The 21,797-nt window shown below is 40.0% G+C and overlaps 1 protein-coding gene across 5 annotated transcripts in view; it reads left to right on the forward strand.

Moving 5' to 3' along the window:
• sdr42e1 (short chain dehydrogenase/reductase family 42E, member 1) overlaps positions 1–20,020 on the forward strand; it is a 20,550-nt gene extending 530 nt beyond the window's left edge. For 4 of the 5 annotated variants that reach the window (XM_060837993.1, XM_060837992.1, XM_060837996.1 and 1 more), the window contains exons 2-4: positions 9,333–9,376; positions 11,262–11,348; positions 16,125–20,020. In XM_060837993.1, the coding sequence (XP_060693976.1) occupies positions 11,287–11,348; positions 16,125–17,223 (1,161 nt within the window). In that variant the 5' untranslated portion in view covers positions 9,333–9,376; positions 11,262–11,286 and the 3' untranslated portion in view covers positions 17,224–20,020. Of the gene's footprint in view, positions 1–9,332; positions 9,377–11,261; positions 11,349–12,409; positions 12,541–16,124 lie in introns of those variants that run through there. The other variant, XM_060837997.1, reaches the window with a different exon arrangement.
• Positions 20,021–21,797: the final 1,777 nt, after the last annotated feature.

Consider the following 21,797-nt stretch of genomic DNA (forward strand, 5'->3'; position numbering starts at 1 on the left):
AGGAGCAGGAGGATCGACAGTCATTCCTTCCTGATGAAGGGCTCCCGCCTGAAACCTCGATCCTCCTGCTGCTCGGATGTTGCCCGACCTGTTTGCGCTTTTCCAGCAGCAGGCTCTCAACTCTGATCTCCAGCATCTGCAGACCTCACTGTCTCCCAGATGGGGTTTTACCTGACATAGGAGCAAATTACTGCAAATACTGGTATCTGTACTGAAAACAACAAGTACTGGAGATCACAGTGGGTCAGGCAGCATCCACGGAGAGAGAGCAAGTTGCCATTTCACGTCTAGATGACTTCTCATCTTTTACCAAAATTGGAAATTACATTTTTATTCCAGAATTTAACAAATTCTGATTCTTACTATCTACGGCATTAGGATATGAACTCATGTCCTCTGAAACGTTACCCTGGGCTGCTCAATTAATGGTCCAAATGATGTTACCACTTTCTGATGTAGATGCAAGGGATAATTATATGTCAGTATAAATAGACATTTGGCATTCCCTTTAAGTCTATAAAATATGTGTATTCTTGAAATGAAGTTCAGCGAGATAGGTCGAATGAAGACCAAAGAAAGGGTAGAGGTTTGCTCAGTAATAGAGGGAGGATAGGGGGGATAATTGATAGAGAGGGGACGAGGAGTAGTACTCCTCCTTCAACATTAATGCCCATGTCTCTTGCATAACTGTGTCAAGCCTCAGACCTCACTGCTCTGAATCAGTTATTGTGCCTGCTTGATCACTGTCATTTTTCATTTTGGTGACAAACCTGTTTAAATATGAGACCTCCTGTTCTGTTGAATGTGTGGTGTCAGTATTACTGCCCATTTGTATCTAATTCCAAAAGGTGCTGCCTGCTTTGATTCCCACCTCTAAGTCTTCTGCCCTCCACCAAGCTCCTGCTGTCACCTACTGTGTCCATACTTGACTTAAATAAAGCTCAACAGGTCTGGCAGCATCTGTGGAGAGAAATCAAAGTTAACATTTCAGGTCAAACGATCCTTCCTGAGAACTGATGGTAGCTAGGAAAATGTTGCCTTATTTACAGATATTAGGGTAGGCGAGGGAGTAAGGAATAAATGATTGGTGAAGAGAGAGTCCAAAGAGAGAGAAGAACAGTTGGAAAGATAAAAGAGTGGATAATGATCTGTGTAGGAGTATGAATGATTATTAATGGGGACTGTGAGTCGCTAACCATACTTGGTGTGCAATAACAATACCTGGTGTGTGGTGGTTGCGGTAAGGATATAGGAGAGCCGAAACCTTAAATATTGGAACTCAATATTGAGTCTAGAAGGCTGCAGCATTCCCAATTGCAAAATGAGGTGCTGTTCTTCCAGCTTTGGGCTCCATCCCATCTACACCCTCCCCATCCTCTGCATACAAACCAACGTTTTCCGAGCTACCATCAGTTCTGAGGAAGGATCACTCAAACAGAAATGTAACTGAGGGTTTCTCTCCACAGACGCTGCTAAACCTGCTGAGCTTTTCCAGCAATTTCTGTTTTTGTTCCATACTTGACATCACCTTTCACTCCAATCAGGATAACAAATGAGCACATTCTTGACTTTCTTTTAGCAAAAGAACTTTTTAAAAGATAAACCATTGCTCACATATTTCTTTTTGAACCAGGGTGTCTAGGAAATTAATTCCTAGATTCTCCAGGTCAGTTCTGGAGGGTTGCAAACCTTAGGTTGTGGTTTTAATTAATTTGTTCATGAAACGTGGGCTGCCTAGCATTTTTTGTTGCCCTTGAGAAGATATGATAAACTGCTGCCTTTTAGTGCCTTAGGTAGACACAATCACGTCAGGCTCACTGAAGTTATCTTCTTGGGGCGGCACGGTGGCACAGTGGTTAGCACTGCTGCCTCACAGCGCCGGAGACCTGGGTTCAATTCCCGACTCAGGTGACTGACTGTGTGGAGTTTGCACGTTCTCCTCGTGTCTGCATGGGTTTCCTCCGGGTGCTCCGGTTTCCTCCCACAGTCCAAAGATGTGCGGGTCAGGTGAATTGGCCATGCTAAATTGCCCGTAGTGTTAGGTAAGGGGTAAATGTACGAGTATGGGTGGGTTGCGCTTCGGTGGGTCAGTGTGGACTTGTTGGGCCGAAGGGCCTGTTTCCACACTGTAAGTAATCTAATCTAATCTAAATGCCTAGTCACATTCCTGATGAAGGGTTTATGCCCGAAAGTCGACAATCCTGCTCCTTGGATACTGCCTGACCTGCTGTGCTTTTCCAGCGCCACACTTTTCGACTTTGACTCTCCAGCATCTGCAGTCATCACTTTCTCTCTCAATGCGTAGGAAGAAAATTCAATTACTATCAATTGGAAAGATGTTTTTAAACATTCTAGATTAATGAGTAATGCCCACATCTCTTGAACAAATAAAAATGATGAATGCCAGGAAGTTCTTTAGGGCTTAACCTTGGTAGGAACCCATTTACGCATGTCTGTAGCACTTCAAGTAAAGTTAAATTATACGATGAAGACCAAATCTGAGAAATCTAGAGGCATAATACCATTGATTTACAGATATTAGGGTACGGGAGGGAGTAAGGAGTAAATGATAGGTGAAGATAGAGTCCAAAGAGAGAGAACAGTTGGACTGGTTCTATTTAATGGTATTATGAGTGGTATATTCTCATTCAAAACCGCTATTGGTGTACATATTGAATATCTTTATAAGTCCTTATGGAGTCCATGGTAACTATTCACAAAGAAAATATAATTTACCATTTAAACCCAATGAAGGAATGGAAAACTCTAGCAGCTCAAACAAGATCTCTATTTCTGTCCCAACTTGCACCAAGTCCCATTTAGCTACTGGCCATGTTCTTGCAGACCTACGTCATGTCCTCGTTAAGCAAAGCCTTCATTTTAAAATTCTCAGTTTTGTTTCAAAATTCCCCCATGGCCTCACCCTTTCCTAAGCTCTCATCTCCACCTCTACCACAGCCCTGAAAGATTCTGCTCATCTAATTCTGGTCTCTTGAGCAGTTCTGAACTTAATCATTCCACTGCTATCAGTTTTGCCTTTAAGATCTGTGCTCAAGATCTGAAGTTCTATCCTTTAATCTTTGTCTCTTTTTTTCTTCTGTGCAATGCTCCTTAAAACCTACTTTTGTTAGGACATGGGGTAAACCCCCACCCACCACTTAATTTAAACCAGCAATACAGAAAAGATTTAAGCATAAAAGAAAGCACCTTTCTTTAATGACCAGCACTGTGAATTTACATGTCCTGCTTTACCACAGTGGAAACTTTCCACCCTGTTGGGCTGCTTTTTTTATCCTTTGGTAAATTCTTAACAGTGTTCTGTAATCTTGGTTTTGTAGTGTAGGATCTCCCCTTCTCCCAACTTCTATCCTTCACAGAACAAAATTCTGACTGGAAGGTTGTCTTATGCACCAACTTGTGTTCATTTGCTAATTCTGCTGCCCTTCTCACTTCCTGAATTATCCGTTCCTCCACATGAACTCTTACCATCTCTGGAAGTGAGGTTTTTAACTCTTCCAGCAAAAAAATCTCTTAGAGCCTCAAAGGTCCTATGTCTTTTCAAAGCATGCACCCATCTATCAAAATGACTATGTTTAATTCTTTCGAACTCAACATAAGTCTGACCTGGTTCCTTCTTTATCTTTCTGAAGTGCTGTCTATACGCTTCTGGTACCAAAATATAAGCACTTAAAATAGCCTGTTTAACTGCTTCATAATCTCATGACCCCTCATCTGACACTGTGACAAATACCTCACTAACTCTGTCTACCAGTTTAGTCTGTGCCACCATTAATTATAACGGTGACACAGTGGTTAGCACTGCTGCCTCACAGCGCCTGAGACCCAGGTTCAATTCCCGACTCAGGCGACTGACTGTGTGGAGTTTGCACGTTCTCCCCGTGTCTGCGTGGGTTTCCTCCGGGTGCTCCGGTTTCCTTCCACAGTCCAAAGATGTGCGGGTGAGGTGGATTGGCCATGCTAAATTGCCCGTAGTGTTAGGTAAGGGGTAAATGTAAGGGTATGGGTGGGTTGCGCTTTGGCGGGTCGGTGTGGACTTGTTGGGCCGAAGGGCCTGTTTCCACATTGTAAGTAATCTAATCTAATCTAATAAATCCTCTGACCATACCTAACCAATTCTTCAAATGAAATAAAGAAGGCTTCAACACCTTTCTCATTAAAATGTGGCAGAGTTTTGACATTCGTATTTGTCACTATCTTCTCTTTTAATCTCCATCCTGTTAACTTGAATTTGCTGACTAAGGTGCAACTTTTCAAGTTCAAATTCTCTCTTTTGCTCAGCTAAGAACCTTCTCTCTTCTCTCTCTCTCTTTTTATTTCTCTTTCTCTCTTTCCTTTCCCTCTCCCTCTCTCTCTGTTTATCTTCTAACTCCATTTTCCTGAGTTATAACTTAGATTTTTCTACCTCTACTACACTTGTCTGTTTCTCTGACACACCTAAATGAGTAATTTCCTTACAATCTCAGATTTACTTTTGTCTGTGGTTAAAACCAAATCTAATTTCTTGCAGACCTACGTCATGTCCTCGTTAAGCGAAGCCTTCGTTTTAAAATTCTCAGTCAGGGTGGAATGTCCATTTCCATTAATGATGATCGACTTGACACCGACATTTTTTACAAACCCACGGCCACCTGGATTACACCTCTTCCCACCCTATCTCCTGCAAAAATGCCATCCCATATTCCCAATTGCTCCATCTCCGCCATATCTGCTCCTAGGAGGACCAGTTCCACCATAGAACACACCAGATGGCGTCCTTCTTTAGAGACCACAATTTCCCTTCCCACATGGTGAAAGATGCCCTCCAACGCATCTTGTCCATATCCCGAATCTCTGCCCTCAGACCCCACCCCTCCAACCGTAACAAGGACAGAATGCTCACCTTCCATCCTACCAATCTTTGCATAAACCAAATCATCCGCCGACATTTCTGCCACCTCCAAATGGACCCCACCACCAGGGATATATTTCCCTCCCCACCCATTTCCGCCATCTGCAAAAACCGTTCCCTCTGTGACTACCTGGTCAGGTCCACGCTCCCCTACAACCCCATCGTCCCATCCTGGCACCTTCCCCTGCCACCGTAGGAATTGCAAAACCTGCGCCCACACCTCCTCCATCCAAGGCCCTAAAGAAGCCTTCCACATCCATCAATATCACTTATTGTATCCGTTACTCCCGATGCGGTCTCCTCTACATTGGGGAGACTGGACGCCTCCTAGGAGAGCGCTTTAGGAAACATCTCTGGGACACCCACACCAATCAACCACACCGCTCTGTGGCCCAATATTTCAACTCCCTCTCCCACTCTGCCGAGGACATGGAGGTCCTGGGCCTACTTCACCGCCACTCCTTCACCGCCAGACGCCTGGAGGGAGAACGCCTCATCATCCACCTCGGATCACTTCAACCCCAGGGCATCAATGTGGACTTCAACAGTTTCCTCATTTCCCCTTCCCCCACCTCACCCCAGTTTCAAACTTCCAGCTCAGCACTGTCCCCATGACTTGTCCTACCTGTCTATCTTTTCCACCTATTCACTCCACCCTCTTTCCCCCCCCCGACCTATCACCTTCATCCCCTCCCCCACCCACTTATCGTACTCTATGATACTTTCTCCCCACCCCCACCCTCCTCTCACTTATCTGTCCACCTTTCAGGCCCTCTGCCTGTATTCCTGATGAAGGGCTTTTGCCTGAAACGTCGATTTTACTGCTCCTCGGATGCTGCCTGAGCTGCTGTGCTCTTCCAGCACCACTAATCCAGAATCTGGTCTCCAGCATCTGCAGTCATTGTTTCTACCTAATCCACCTAATCTGCACATCTTGGGAGATCAAGTATTATCATTTAAAAAGTAGAAACCAAGAATGGAATGGAGTATTGAGTGAGGAAATATCCTGCATATAAACTGTGGAAATAAATTGGTTCTCCAAATTCTGTTACGAAGAATGGTGTGGGAGGGATTGCGGAGAAAGATTAACAATTGTCCTTATGAGTGAGGAGTGGACATTATTTGTTCATAGAATAGAATAGAATTTACCTGTTAGTATGAAGCTATAAATCACATCACATAGCCGGGTGCAACGGACTGCAAGAATGCAAATAATTCAGCTCCAGGATTACTTGTTTTATGAATATTCATGATCAATATTGATATAAATTAGTGCTGTATGTCACATGAGATATGGGTACTGGAGAGACTTTTTTCCAATTAAATATCTGAATGCATGTATTTAACTTTTGTCAAGTTTGGCTGGCAAGAGATGCACATTCATTTAACATTACTGAAAGGAAAAGTGTAAAGATTTTAAGAACATTGGAGCAGTTTCAAATAGGTAAAGCCATCTGTATTTGTCCCAATTTTCAGTGGACTCCTTTGCATTCCATTATAAATGCTATTATCTTTCACTTTCTAACTCGTGGGCAAGCCAGAAACAAGATCAAACTAAAAAAAAATCAGTGTAAAAACGATAATAATAATTGATACTAAATCCTCAAAGATAATTGGGCAAGCCACATAACTCATTAGTTAATATCTCACCCTCCTGCTATAATTTGGTTGTTTTCAAATATGCATCACATCTTCATTGTTTGAAAGGAGTCTCATTATCGACAGCTTGAATGCTGCTTTAGATTAGACTTACAGTGTGGAAACAGGCCCTTCGGCCCAACAAGTCCACACCAACCTACCGAAGCACAACCCACCCACACCCATTCCCCTACATTTACCCCTTCACCTAACACTACGGGCAATTTAGTATGGCTAATTCACCTAACCTGCACACTTTTGGACTGTGGGAGGAAACCCATGCAGACACAGGGAGAATCTGCAAACTCCACACAGTCAGTCGCCTGAGGGGGGAATTGAACCTAGGTCTCTGACGCTGTGAGGCAGCAGTGCTAATCAAGTGCTTCTTGAAGGCCAGCCACCCTCTGAGCAAAATAGAACTGAATACTCAAATGATTCAGGTGCAATATTATTTTATAGCTATGACTCAGTTTTGTAATACATATTTGGAGTCAAATGTCATGTAACAAATGCAGAATTAAAAATTGCAGCAAATTAGGAACTTGCGGACGTTACTTGGGCACCTTTACCTAGGAGAAAGTGGAGAGTCGGAATTGATAAAGCATGGCACTGGAAAAGGCACAGCAGGTCAGGAAAGAGAAGCAAGAGAGCTGTCGTTTTGGGATAATCCTCCTTCAGGACTGTGAAGGGGGAAGGGGGCTGAGAAGTAAATGGGGTGGTGGTCTTAGGGGAAAGGTGGGATGGCGATAGGTGGGCAAAGGTAGGAGGTAATGATGATAGATCAGTTGGAAATGTGGAGTGGATAGTTGGGAAGGAAGATGGACAGATAGGTCAAGTCAGGAGGGCGGTGCCATGTCAGAGGGTTAGATCTGGGATGGGGTGGGGGAGAGGGGAGATCTGGAAACTGGTGAATTTAGTGTTCGTGCCATATGGTTGTAGGCTCCCAAGGCAGAAAATGAGGTGTTCCTCCTCTAGTTTGCAGTTGAATTGTGTCGGAGGCCTAGAAGGGATATGTCCTTGGGGAGTGGAAAGGGAGTTAAGTGCACGGCCACAGGAAGGTGGGGTTGGTTAGTGCATTTGGACCAGAGATGTTCTGTGAGTTTGCGCTCGATCTCTCCAATGTGGAGGAGACTATATCAAAAGCACTGGATACAGTAGCTGAGGTTGGAGGATATACAAGTAAATCTCTGCTGCATTGGGAATGATCCATATGGGGTCTTGCATCTCTTACAGTGGCAGGGGAAGGTGCTAAGTGTGGAGAGGCGGTTGGTGGGGAATGTGGATGTGACAAGGGAGTCGTGGAGTGAACGGTCCCTATAGAATGCAGATAGGGTTGGAGAGGGAAATATCATTTTGGTGGTGGGGTCTGATTTTAGTGGTGAAAGTGGCAGAGGATGATGCACTGGATTTGGAGATTACTTGAGTGAAATATGAGGAGCACGAGGATTCTATCCTTATTGAGGCGGGGGGGTGTGGGGTGGGGTGGGTTTCGAGGGTGGAGATGCAAAAATGGTTGAAACGCGATTGAGAGTACTGTTGATCACAGGAGGGAAAATCTAGAATGTCCTCAAGTCGAATTGCTCATTCTGAGAGTAGATCTGGCGAAAGCAGAGGAAATGGGAGTATGGGATCATGTTTTTACAGGAGGGTGGGATGGGAAGAGGTGTAGTCCAGATAGCTGTGGGATTTGGTGCGTTTGAAGTAGGCGTTGGTATTGAGTCGGTTGCTTGAGATGGGGAGATCCAGGAAGGAAAGGGAGGTGATGGAGTTAGGCCAGGTGAATTTGAGGTCAGGGTGGTTGGTGTTGATGGGGTAAATGAAAACTGTTTAAGCTCCTCGTGGGAACATGTGGCAGCTCCGATACAGTCATCGATGCAGTAGGGGATGGCACCAGTGTAGCTGTGTATGAATTTTTTTATTACTTCAAATTAACACAGTAAAGTTGGGCAAAGGGCATATATTTAAAATGGCTGAAAACTATTACTAAGACCAAGACTTGTATACTTGAATTATTAGAAGTAATCTTCCAGACTGCATATATAGTCAGAAAGGTTAGAGACATTCAGAATGCAAGTAGGTGTTACAATGGAAGAGTTAAGGAGTTAGATGAACATTAATAGACTGAACTGTGTTTGCTGCCACCTGATGTTTCTTGGGTTCATATGAAATTAGGCATTTTATTTTATAGTGTATGGTGATGTACGGAATAACCTTGGTATTTTCTGTCTAATAATGTATGTAATTGGGATTTATTGTGCTGCACATTAACTGAAATAACTAGGATTAGATTGCAATTGAGTGGATGTGGAGGAGGCCTGGTGTGTTATTACAGAGGAAATTTGCCAGTGCATTCAAGGAATGGGAGGACGTTTATTTTAAGACAAGTGTAAGATCCTGTGGGAGTTTTAGCAATTAATTTTGAGAGTTTTTTTGCAGCTGAGTGGATTGGATGTAGTCCATCTGCAACAAGATGTTCTTGCCATCTACCTGGGAGGCTAAAACAAACTTTAATTAATATATTTTCAGGGTTTTGATTTTGTAGGTATTTTTGTTGAATTTCTTTTGGCCGCTTCACAGGGAAAAAGTGGTGTTATGGAGATAAATACTTCAATAGATGGAAAAGTACAGGAAAGCTTGTCCATAAATGAAATCTGTATGCATATTGAAAGTGATGACGTGGTCAGTTTGAAATATTTTCTTCTCTGCTGTTCTAGTAATGGTTTTGGTCTCAACCATCTGTAAAGATATAATGTGAGAAAACAGTCATTTGTTCTTTTTATTTCAGAATTACAACACATAATCTCAGCCTCACTGGTTCGTACTGTTCTGGTAAGATCTTCCATGATATTTCTCAGTTAGTCAAAGGACATGACTGAAGTTTGATTTCTGAAGTGTGACTGGAAATGTGTTTACAGGGAGTGTAAACTGCACAGCTGTTCACTGTTTCTACACTTACAGAAAAAAATATCGGGGGTTTACATTTGTTAAACTGACTTTTCAAGAACTCTTAATTGTGCCTTAATATGTTCTTTATCAAGACTACAATGTCTGTTATGGTTTCGCTAGAAACCAGTAACTGTTTCATTTAAGCTTGTGAAAACAAAAGATTCCAGGTTGTTACCAAGAGAGTAAAGTTAACTGATTGTTCAATCTTAATGTTTGAACCACCCCCACCCCTTACAGAGCACAGCAAATTGCAGATACGGTCAGATATTCCTGTCACTGGCTTCAAGTTTCATTAAAATCTTGTTTCTGTACAGCTGCCATGATAAAATCACACTTGTCCACCTTACATCATTTAGATGGATCCACTGTAACTTATCCCTGATCATTCTGATGTCCATCTTCCAACTACACCTAAGTTGTCTGGTCTTTGTGGTGCCCTCCCCTTTGCATCTCAAGTATTTCAGCTCCGACCTGATCCAAAGAATTCCCTCAAAAGCTGCTCATGTCTTAAAATAGTTTACACTCTTTCTCCCGAGACTACATTCCAATGGATTCCTATGATTGTCTTGACTAGATCTTTGGTTTACAGAGCAGTGTGATGCCAACAGTGTGAGTTTAATTCCCATACCGGTTTGAGGTTACCATGAAGGACTTTCCTTCTCAATCTCTTCCCTTGCCAGAGGTTTGGTGGCCCTCAGGTTAAATCACCAGCAATCGCTTTCCTCTGTAATGAGAGCAGTCCCTATGGTTTAGTAAGACTATGGTGACATAACAACTTTTAGCAAATACAGTACTTATGACCATAATTCCCACTCCTTTCAGACAGCTGCCTTCACTAAGCTGATGCTAGCCCTGGCATTTCTCCAAACCTGAATATTTCTATGTAGAACTAAAGCAAAAACTACTCATGATCTTCCTTTACCTGTCTTGCAGCGACTTTCCCTGTACAACTGTCTAGAGTTTATTAACAACAGCACTTGCTGCCTGAAGCTACTACTTAGCTTTAGCACAGTTTGTCAGTCCTTAAGTACAACCAATGTCTCCCAACATACATACACTCATTGAAACCAGAGAACCTTCTTAAGCGTCATCCAAATCCATGATAATGTCAGCTTCCTTGTAGCTCATGGGTTTTACAGTCTTTCAGAGTTCACTGAATGCTTTTAATTAATTTAATTTTAACTTTCATAACAAACAATCTCTGAGCTACCATTCCAGTGTAGACATTGTGTCGCCATCATAGCTTTATCTTTTCTATTCTAATTCTAGTAACCTTCTGAACTACCATTTGTTTTAGGGTTTCTGTCAATCTCTAAAGCCCAGTATTTTAATGATTTTGCCTTCCCATCTGTTAACATGTTAATCAATATGACTTCAACCTTTGAAGTACATTTAATTTCAAGCTGCTTCACTTGTCTTTATGACCATTTCTACTATGAACTTTGTCCGGTGTTGTAGTCTATAGATTTTAATGCAATGAACAAGCTCTTCACATGATTTAGTTATTTACAACTGTTGCAAATCAGTTGGAGTTTTAGTTGTCACATTTCTTGTATTCAAATACCAGATGGATTATTAAATTTAACATGTCTACTTTACTCCAGGTTATTTTTTAAAATTAGGTTTAATGGCACCTATAGGATAAATGACTTAATTCATTTGTATTGTATTTTTTTTCACTGTGAATTATTTTTATCTTCACACATAATATAAAATTCAGATTAAAAGATAATCAAATCTTTAGAACTTGAAATTTTATTTTGAACAGCCTACCATAGCTTTTGTCTCAAGAAATGGAAACCTCAGCAACAGAAACGATCCTGATCACTGGCGGGGCAGGTTATTTAGGATACAGGTAAGATCAGTCATTGCGTGAAATGAGTTAAATACTGTGTGGTCATAAAAAAACTAACATCTTAAAATTTTGTTGTAAGTGGTACAGTTAATCAGTAAGCTTATCATTGTACTTATCTGTAGGCAGCTACCTTCAAACTATGGCCATAAACCCACAAACATTGCAGTGGTGTGCCACTTTGATTCTGAAATCACTGTTCCGTTGGAGCTATTTACTTTGGGGGTTAGTTAGCTCAGTTTTCAGGATGGGTGGTTTACAAATCACTGGCTGGAGTTACCTTTTGTAGGACTGTTCTGCTTAATCTCTTTCCACATGGTGACCCTCAGGTTAAACCACCACCAGTCGTCTCTCTTGACAAGAGTGCACCTATAATCCCGTAGGACTATGACGGCTTTACCTTTATTTGTTTTCGTAAACACAACTGCAAATTGATTAATGAAACAAACTGGATAGTCTGAAGTGAATTGATCTCATTAACAGGGCAGGGTACAAAAGTAGTATGAAATGGATCATAATTCACTGTTAGACTTCTGATCATTCATACCTTTCACATAAAATGTTTAATAATTGTCAGCCCACCTTCTGAATTATGTAATAATTCTGCCACTATTTCATTTGACTTCTTGTTGATAATCTGGACTTGAAAAAGTACAACTCAGCTATCGTATCATTAGAGGACAATTACCTCATATGTGCTGTAAACAGGCCTGGAGTATTCTTGTAATGTAGCGCATGGGTCAGAAATGTAGTGCTTGCCATGTGGTATGTTTTTAACTTTAAGTTTTTCCTTACCATCTGAGATTCACCTCATGATAGTGATTAACTCCTTTCTGTTTTCTTTATTATCTCTTTTGTTACATCCAGAGTGCAGACTCTTGAGGAATTTATATTATATTACAGGTGTCCAAAATCTGTTTGTCTGAAATTTGAACATTTTTGATCTTCAATTAACTCTCTCAATTTCATAACTCCCAAGTTTATCTTGGTACACCAGTGATAACTACGTGAAAAGTTTCATCACTGGTAAAATAAGTTCACAATAAAATATTTTCTCCTTTCAGGAGGTCTGACACTACTTGGAACACAGTAAGCATATGGATGAATAGTCCATTCTCTGGCTGTTCCTAGAATCAGTGAGAGTTATAGACATATAGGAGGGGTCAGTTAGCTGGTTTGCAATGACTCCAAGAGGGTGAGTTCAATTCCTGCATTAGCTGGAGTTGCCATGAAGGTTCTCTCTCTCGTTCACTCTCTCGCGCTCTCACTCTCTTTCTTTGTTTTGCCTGCCCTAGGATGTGGGTGTTGTCCCTGTCAACATGATGTCCTTCTTTGTCTGTATGTATGGAAACTTGGGTCGGATGTTTTGGTGGCTAGTTGATGTTCGTGTAGCCTGGTGGCAAGTTTTCTGCTTGTTTTTTTACAGTTCTTGCATGGTATCTTGTAAAAGATGTTAAATTTACTGCTAGTACCTAATGGATCCTTTAGTTTCATCATTCGCTGTTTACGTGTGTTGGTAGGTTTGTGGGCTACCACGATACTAAGGGGTCTGAGTAGGCTGGAAGTCATTTCTGATACGTCTTTGATGCAAGGTAATGTGGCTATAGTTTTTGGTTGTATTGTGTCTGCTTGTTTGGGTTTGTTTCTGAGGAATTGGCGGATTATGTTTGTTGGTTGGGTATCCATTTTTCTTGAAAACATTGCATAGATATCTTCTGCTTTTTGTTGTTCTTGTGTGCTACAGTGCGATGAAATAATGTCTTGATGCAGCTCTGTTTGTGGGTGTTGGGATAATTGTTTCTGAAGTTAAGTATTTGGTCCGTGTGTGTTGTTTTTCTGTAGACACTGGTTTGAAGCTCTCCGTTAACTGTACGTTCAACTGTCACGTTTAGGAATGGGAATCTGATGTCGTTCTCCTCTTTTGTGAATTTTATGCCTGTTGGGATGTTGTTGATGGCGTTGCATTTTACCTTTAATTTGTTCCGTTTTGTGATGACAAAGGTGTCATCCACGTAGTGGATCCAAAGTTTGGGTTGGATAGATGGGAGGGCAGCTTGTTCAAGTTTCTGCATTACTGCTTCCGCTATGAGCCCTGATATTGATGATCCTAGCCAGCCGCATCTCGTGCATGAGTGTAAGAAAAACCTTACTACCACGGTTTTCTGCAGGTACAATTGTATCAGCAGAATAGGGACAGGGGTTCTCTATGTTCTTAATTTTAACGTTCTTGTCTGCTTTCAAGTCCCATGTGAAAAATCTGAGAAAACTCCAAATTCATCACTGGCTGCCGAACTTTAAACATTGTGCAACATGGTGCAGTTTCTATCTCTTTCTGCTTTTATTGCTACAGTTATAGCTCACCTTCAAGGTTTATTGAATTGGGTAATCCATGCAGAAGTATTCACTTGCTCCAATGAGTAATTGAACTATACAAATGAGAGGGGCCATTGTTCCATTCCAATCTCATTACAGATTATTGTAGAGTTTTATAATTGCGTTCAGGATCCCTGCCAGTCATCTGAAGCTCCCAATTCCATCAGTATCCCTTACTGGAAATATATTTGTGTGTGGATGTTAAATTAGCATGCATTCAAAATTGGTTGTAATGTTCCTTTTTGTCAAAAAGCCTCACATGAAGCACAGCAATCCAGCTGGAGTGTTGTAGGGTGCCTAGATCTGTAAAACTGAACTTTAGCAAGAAATATGAGGTGTTTAGGAAGGACAAAGATTTAAAAATTGGCACGTGTTAGTTTTCCTCTTTTAAATGATATCTGCCTCAAGAGGTGGGGTAACAGATTCAAGGGTAATTTTCAAAAGGCTATGTTGGAAAGGGCAGAAAATAGTAGTTTTCGTAGTTGGAAGCAAGGGTGTGGGAATAATTGGATAGTTACAGGAACAAAATGTTGCTTTTATTCTTTTAAATTTTGCTTTTAACACCTTTTGCAAAATAATCTTTCTAATTGATTAACTTACTGGACTCTTTTGAAGAAACTGAAGGCACAAGCCAGGGCTTTCTAATCAGATCTATTAGAAAATTGATGTTAGAATTTGAACAACATCTTAGATTTGTGCATGGCTTGGAATTGTCTTTTACAATACAGCACCTTCTGAATCCCTTTTGAAATCAAACGCCTATCTTAGACGAACCCTTTAATTGAAGTTACATATTGATGATTGGCTCAAGCTTGCTAGAAACATTGTAATTATTTTGATGGATGGTTTTGTAATGTATCATGTCATTTTCTTGTACCAAGTTATCTGCTTCCCAGGTAGCCTGTAAGGTTGTGCAAGTATAATGCTGGGAGTTAATGAGCAATCAGGAAGGTACAAAGTGAGGCGGAACCTTCAGTAAGCAAAAGATTAGATTGGAATGGTTCTGGTAGAACTGTGTTTGTTACTTTGAATTTGGCCTAACTATAAGTTTTTTTTTATTGATATATAACCTGAGTCCTCAGGATAACCCAAAGCACTTCAGATTCAATGAAGCACTGTTTGAATTTTAATCAGTATCTTCATTCAGGAATGTGACTATACTTTAAAGAAACCTTCATTCACCATAGAGCAAGTTGAGACATCCTGAGTTCATGGAAGATGCTGGACAGTTGCTCATTCTCTGTTGCCCACCCACCATTCCCAGTCTCATTCTCTAGACTGGATTCAAGATGATGATTCCTGATGAAGGGCTTTTGCCTGAAACGTCGATTTTCCTGCTCCTCGGATGCTGCCTGACCTGCTGTGCTTTTCCAGCACCACTCTAATTATGATGATGAAAGACAGCAGTGAACCCCAGTTGCGTATTTATTTTAAGGCAGCAGCTTTCCTAGTCATTTTCTGATGCGAGCTTATAATTTATCAGATTTATTGGGCAGCACTGCTGCCTCACAGTGCCAGGGACCTGGGTACAATTTCCAGCTCGGACAGTGGAGTTTGCACATTCTCCCTGTGTCTGCGTGAGTTTCCTCTGGGTGCTCCGGTTTCCTCCCACAATCCCAAAGATATTCGGGTCAGGTGAATTGACCATGCTAAATTGTCCATAGTGTTAAGTGCATTCGTCAGGGTGAAAGAGAGGGTAGGGGAATGGGTTTGGTTGGGTTACTCTTCGGAGGGTTGGTGTGGACGTCTTAGGCTGAATGACCTGTCTCCATATTGGAAGAAATCTAATCTTTTTGAATTTAGCTGTAGGATTTCAAACTCCTGACTTGTAGAACATGATTGCAGTAGCATAATGCCTGGGTTGTAGTTACAATAGTAATGATCTTGTACCTATTTTAACTAGTTTTGCCAAGCAGAAAACAGGAAAGTTTAGATGAACTATTAAATATATACGCATTTATGTCTATTTAATGCAAATAACTGAGTATGAAAAATATTTTTCACATTTCATCTACACCTTTGTCTGGGCAGTTGGGATTGGGTAATAAATGCTTGGCTAGCCAGTCCTACAAAAGACATTTTAAAAATAGGTAGAGCCTACAACACTAACAGACTTTTTGTTCCATCTGATTCGTGCCAGTGATTATGCTCCACACAAACCTCCTTTTCCCTTTCTTCATCTAGCTATTAACAAGAAATCTCTCTATAACTTCTTCCTTCATGTGATTACTGTTTTCTTTGTTTGGCATAAGTTAGTTTGGGAGCTCTTTGTATTAAATGTTTAATATATAAAAGGTAATGTACACTTCAGTATTTAACATCACAAAGCTACGTGGTGAACTGTGAATGTAAATAAGTAGCTTGTTGTAGTGAGTGATATTTTGCTTGTTGCCTTTTTTGTTTCAGGTTGGGCTGTGCCCTGCACAGGGTGGGCAGAAAAGTGATCCTCTTTGACATCCAAAAGCCCATTCAGCATGTGCCTGACACGGTAGCCTTTATAAAAGGAGATATTTGCAACTACCAAGAAGTGGATCATGTAATAAGGAATGCAGATTGTGTTTTCCATTTAGCTTCATATGGCATGTCTGGAAGGGAACAATTAAATAAAAAATTAATAGAGGACGTCAATGTTAAAGGGACAGAGCATGTGATCCAAGCCTGCCTGAACAATGGGATATCAAGACTGCTTTACACAAGTACATATAATGTTGTATTTGGAGGCCAAGTAATTAAAAATGGGGATGAATCTCTCCCTTATCTTCCACTGCATCTTCATCCAGATCATTACTCAAGGACTAAATCTTTAGCGGAGATGAAGGTGCTTCAAGCAAATGGAACAAAGCTAAAGAAAGGCACTGGTGTTTTATACACCTGTGCCCTGCGTCCAGCAGGCATTTATGGACCTGGTGAGCAAAGACATCTTCCCAGAATAGTTAATTATATAGAGAGTGGACTCTTCAAGTTTTTGTATGGAGCAGCAGATAGTTTGGTGGAATTTGTCCATGTTGACAACCTTGTTTCTGCGCACATACTGGCATCAGAAGCTCTAACAGGGAGAAAAAATCACATTGCTGGTGGCCAAGCTTATTTTATCTCTGATGGCAAGCCAGTGAATAACTTCGAATTTTTCAAACCATTAGTAGAAGGCCTTGGATACAAATACCCTACAATTCGGCTGCCACTCAGACTGGTCTATTTTGTTGCTTTCCTCACTGAAATCATTCATTTTTGTGTAGGTGGCATTTATAATTTTCAACCATTTTTGACGCGCACAGAAGTTTATAAAACAGGAGTCACTCATTATTTTAGCCTGCAGAAAGCTAGGAAAGAACTAGGGTACAACCCACAGGAACATAACCTTGGTGATGTTGTGGAGTGGTTCAAAACACGTGGTCATGGGCGGAAGGTAACTGGCTACAATATTAAATGCTTTATATGGGATGTGATTTTCTTAATGTTGCTGTCAGCTGTTATCATGTCTTGGATTCCAGTAGTTTCAGGATAGTTTGTTTCATTTGACATTCCTCACTGCCTGGACTTTAGTTGGAATGCTTTCAAAATAGAGGCTACAACCTGAGTCTCAGTATGTTACCATATCTCAAGGAATTAACTAGACTGCACAACCTGTGACAGACAAAGGTACAAATGTCTGGTTTAGTTTGTAAGTTGTCCAAATGTCGCATCATGGCAAGTTCTTTATTGCGGTCAGTTATTTCTTTTACATGTATCATTGTAGTGTTTTAATATTGAAATACTTTTTGAAAAAGGGAAATTTAAAGAAAGCTTTTGGCATGAAGGACAGAAGACAATACAATGCCTGTCACGTCTTCTGTCCTTATAATCTTCAGTTGTCTGTTAGGCACAACAATGAGCCAAAATCCTTAATGTTCTTTTTAATAAACTCACAGACATCAGGGACAATTTTGATCATGTAGTGAAGGAAATGATTCATAATGGGTAAGTTTGGAATTATCCTTGTCCTCCAGAATACTGATGGGGAAGCAATATTTCATTCCTATTTCATAGGGATTAAATCCCTATTTCATAGAACAATATGAAATAGGGATTTAAATCCTTATTTCATAGAACATAGAACAATATAGCACAGTATGGGCTCATCGCCCCTTGATGTTGTGCCAACCTTTTATCCTACTGTTAAGACCAGACTGACCTACATAGCCTCCATTGTACTATATTCCATGTGCCTATCCAAGAGTTGTTTAAATGCCCTGAATGTATCTGATTCTACTACCACTGCTGGCAGTGCATTCCATGCACGCACCACTCTCAAAGAATTCAGTAAGGCTTGTGAGGCATGACCTGTCCCTCACAAAGCCATGCTGACTATCTCTAATCAAACTTTGATTTTCCAAGTAATCATAAATCCCATCTCTCAGATTCCTCTCCAATACTTTGCCCATCACAGATATAAGACTGACTGGTCTGTAATTCCCAGGATTATCCCTATTCCCTTTCATGAACAAGGGAATAATATTTGTCAACCTCCAATCATCTGGCACTACTCCAGTGGACAGAGAGGATGTAAAGATCATTGCCAAAGGCACAGCAATCTCTTCCCTCACTTCCTGTTATCACCTGGGGTACATCCCGTCTGGCTCACGAGATTTATCAGTCCTTGCATCTTTCAAAATCTTCAGCACATCCTTCTCCTTAACATAAACCTGTTCGAGCATATCACACTCAAAAATGTCAAGGTCTCTCTCAGTAGTGAATAGTCTTCTCCGACTCCAGGTTCCCTCCTTTCGATTTTGTCTGTAAAGTGTTTAGAAGAAAGAAGTGTTAAAGACGAATTGAATTTTTTTTTGTCACTGAACTATAAAATACTGTTAAACAAAATGATAAAGCAAGTGCAGCAAACTTTTTATTAACCGCTGTGTATGGGACCAGAAGTGTGCTACTTGGATTAAGAGGTCCACATAATCCATGTCAAAATATAGAGTAATAGAAACATCACTGCTATACCTTATTTGCAGCATAAATTGCTCAAATAATAATGAAACATTGCCTTAAATATAACAGAGACCCTTCTGACTCTTAAACTGAACTGACTATTCAGACATCAGGATAATACAGTAAACTTCCGGTATTTCAGGAATATAATTCTTGCAGGTTTATTGAGAGTACTGGTTCATAAGGTGCCAGTTAAAACAAATTTTTCTCTATTAGAAGTTAACTGACTAAATGTAGAGAATTTGAAGAAATTATTTGTATTCTGATCCTTTAGTGGAGATACATCATGAAGCACTTTACAGTTCGTACTGAAACTTGTGTGAAATGGTTTAAGTGGTTTGAAGGTTAAACTACAGTTACATTCATACTATAATTGTTGGAGTATATAATTCTCCAAAGCTGCATGACATGTAATGGTGACATAAATTAAGATAAATGAGAGAACATTTTCGTACAACACTTCTGTATGCCTCAGTGTTTCTGATAATTAATTAGTATTTGAATTATAATTTTTTTAAAAAGCAGGGGGAAATTGTCATTATTTTGTGCCAGCTAGGCTTTGATTTTGCAGTAAGAGTATTAGGGCAAACCAGAAGATTGCTATACACTGGTAGCATGAGATCCTTGTCTAAGAGCAGGAAAGTAGGAACTGCAGCAGTACAGCACTCACCCAAAGCCACACACAGTATAGGTTGAGCTCAAATTCTAATCAGGAGATTTTGTCCACTTCTACGAGAGAAAATGTGACTTCAGGCAAACTGACATGTTGCTAAAAACAGAGATTAGTTTGCGTAGCCCTCTTTCAGTCTTCCTTGGACACACATATATGAACTTCAATTTATACTTAAACACAGACTTGTAGACATGTGTTTTAAAATTGAGAAAAAGCATTCACAAACAGTGACAAATATACGGAGATAAATAAAGCTTATTTAATATCACACATTATGTTATTAGTATAATAGGTTTTGGATAACTCTTTGGGTTTTTATCTGACATTGCAAATCATGTAGCAATTTGGCTGAAATGTATGTAATGGATATTCATCATTTTCAGATCTTATTTTAAACTCACAAAGTAATTTGCTGCAAATTTTTTGTTAACTAGAAATGATGAAATTGAGATGGAGTCCATATCAATGTGCGTTATTTGTACACCACTGAGTTGAAACAGAAAACTAATTTACGAGTAATCATTTAAAGATTTGTTTCTTTGGTGTCCTAAACTTGATATCATTTGTGCAGATACAATGCTGTAATTTTTAAATGTGATTTCCAAAAGTGTAACCTTTGTTTAGCAAATGGGTTATTCTGGTGTAATGGTACATTTTATAAAGAACCTTTTTTAACAAATAAATATATCCTGTAAACAGAATCTTGTGATAAATTTAATGTGCATGAATATCATTAAGATTCCTATTTAACCAGTAAGTTCCAGCTAATATTTTTAAAGTGTTTTATTTCTGACACTTGAATAACAAAATTAAAAGGAAATGAAATGTTTTTGATGTCATGTGGGCTCTGGTCAGTAGATTTTATTTATTCAAAATAAATGTAAATCCCTTCTTTTAAACGTGCATTCTCTCTCTTTCACAACACCACCTCATATTTAATCTGAACATCTCTAAAAGATAATCTTACCATAAAATTATCACTTGGATATAGGTTTGCTCACTGAGCTGAAAGGTTCGTTTTCAGATGTTTCATCACCATATTAGGTAACATCTTCAGTGAGCCTCCGGATGAAGCACTGGTGGCATGGCCCACTTTCTATTTGTGTTTAGGTTTCCTTAGGTTAGCGAGTATGGTGACGGAACATCTGAAAACAAACCTTCCAGCTCAGTAAGCAAACCTGTATCCTAAACACCGGTGCTTCGTCCAGAGGCTCACTGATGATGTTATCTCATATGGTGAAACATCTGAAAATGAACCTTACAGCTCAGTGCGCAAACCTGTATCCAGAATCTCAACCTGAGCTACAAATCTTCTCAAACTTGCTAATAATCTCTTGTTTGAGATACTGAAATGTATCACTTATTGATATATTTCTATTGTTGCATTTAGTTGTCACCAATGTAGCTGTACCAATAAATAATTATTTTTTTACTGCCTTTATGTGAAATTATGTCCCAAGGCAATTTATAGAAGCACAAAGGAAACAAATAGGTACTGAACGAATGATGGAATGAGTAAAATATTTGTCTCAATCTGTTATCTTCTAACACAAGTCACCCCCGTTTTTTAAATTTTTCTTGCGTGTTTGCATTTCCACAAACCAGCCTGTGTCTTTGTCAATCGACACTCTTTTCCCTCTACTTCAAAAGTCCTTCGTTTGTTGTAAAAGGTATCATGGTGACCTTAAGTTATGAAATGCTCTGTAAACTGATTTTATTTTTCTGTTCTGTAGCATATTAGTTATCAAGCCAACACTACGTAATTAGTTGAGATCGATACCGATATTACTCTGGAGAAGAGTCACATTAGACTTGAAACGTTAATGAGATAAAAGCAAATGGAGAAATTAAGATCCATTTCAGATTTTCAAAACCTTCATTATCTCCTTGCATTCACATTAAAGTGTATGTCGCCCAGTTTTCATGAAATCAAAATTCCACTTAGTTTTATAATAAGGCACCCCTGTTTGTATTGCTAAGGGTGCTGTACGAGGCAATGTTCTGCTTTCCTTTTACAAAGATTTAAATGATCAGTCCAGCCTCTTACACCATGATTGCAGCAAGAAGGAGAAGCGGAATATCCTGTTGTAATGATAGCCGATAGCAAAAGCCAGCCATGTTTTCTTTTTGCTGTGTATACCCTGCATTAGCTATTGATGGCTCTAGTGCGCTTGCACATTTTAAAAGATTTGTTCCACGTATCCATGTTAAACTGAAGAGGAAGGGAAAACAAACAAAATTTAAAAAGACAATTAATTTAGTAATGTTGATAGAAATGACTGCCAAGCAGTCATTTGGAGATTTAAATTCTTTCTGCACATAGACAATACTGCCCCCATTATGTTATGTGGTACTACCACCATTAAATGTGACACACTTCGTAAACATATCCTGCAGATCAAAATTGGGCATCGTGAGGCAAACTGTGGGCTCAC

Source organism: Hemiscyllium ocellatum, chromosome 17, assembly GCF_020745735.1.
Source record: "Hemiscyllium ocellatum isolate sHemOce1 chromosome 17, sHemOce1.pat.X.cur, whole genome shotgun sequence".
Taxonomy (NCBI): domain Eukaryota; kingdom Metazoa; phylum Chordata; class Chondrichthyes; order Orectolobiformes; family Hemiscylliidae; genus Hemiscyllium; species Hemiscyllium ocellatum.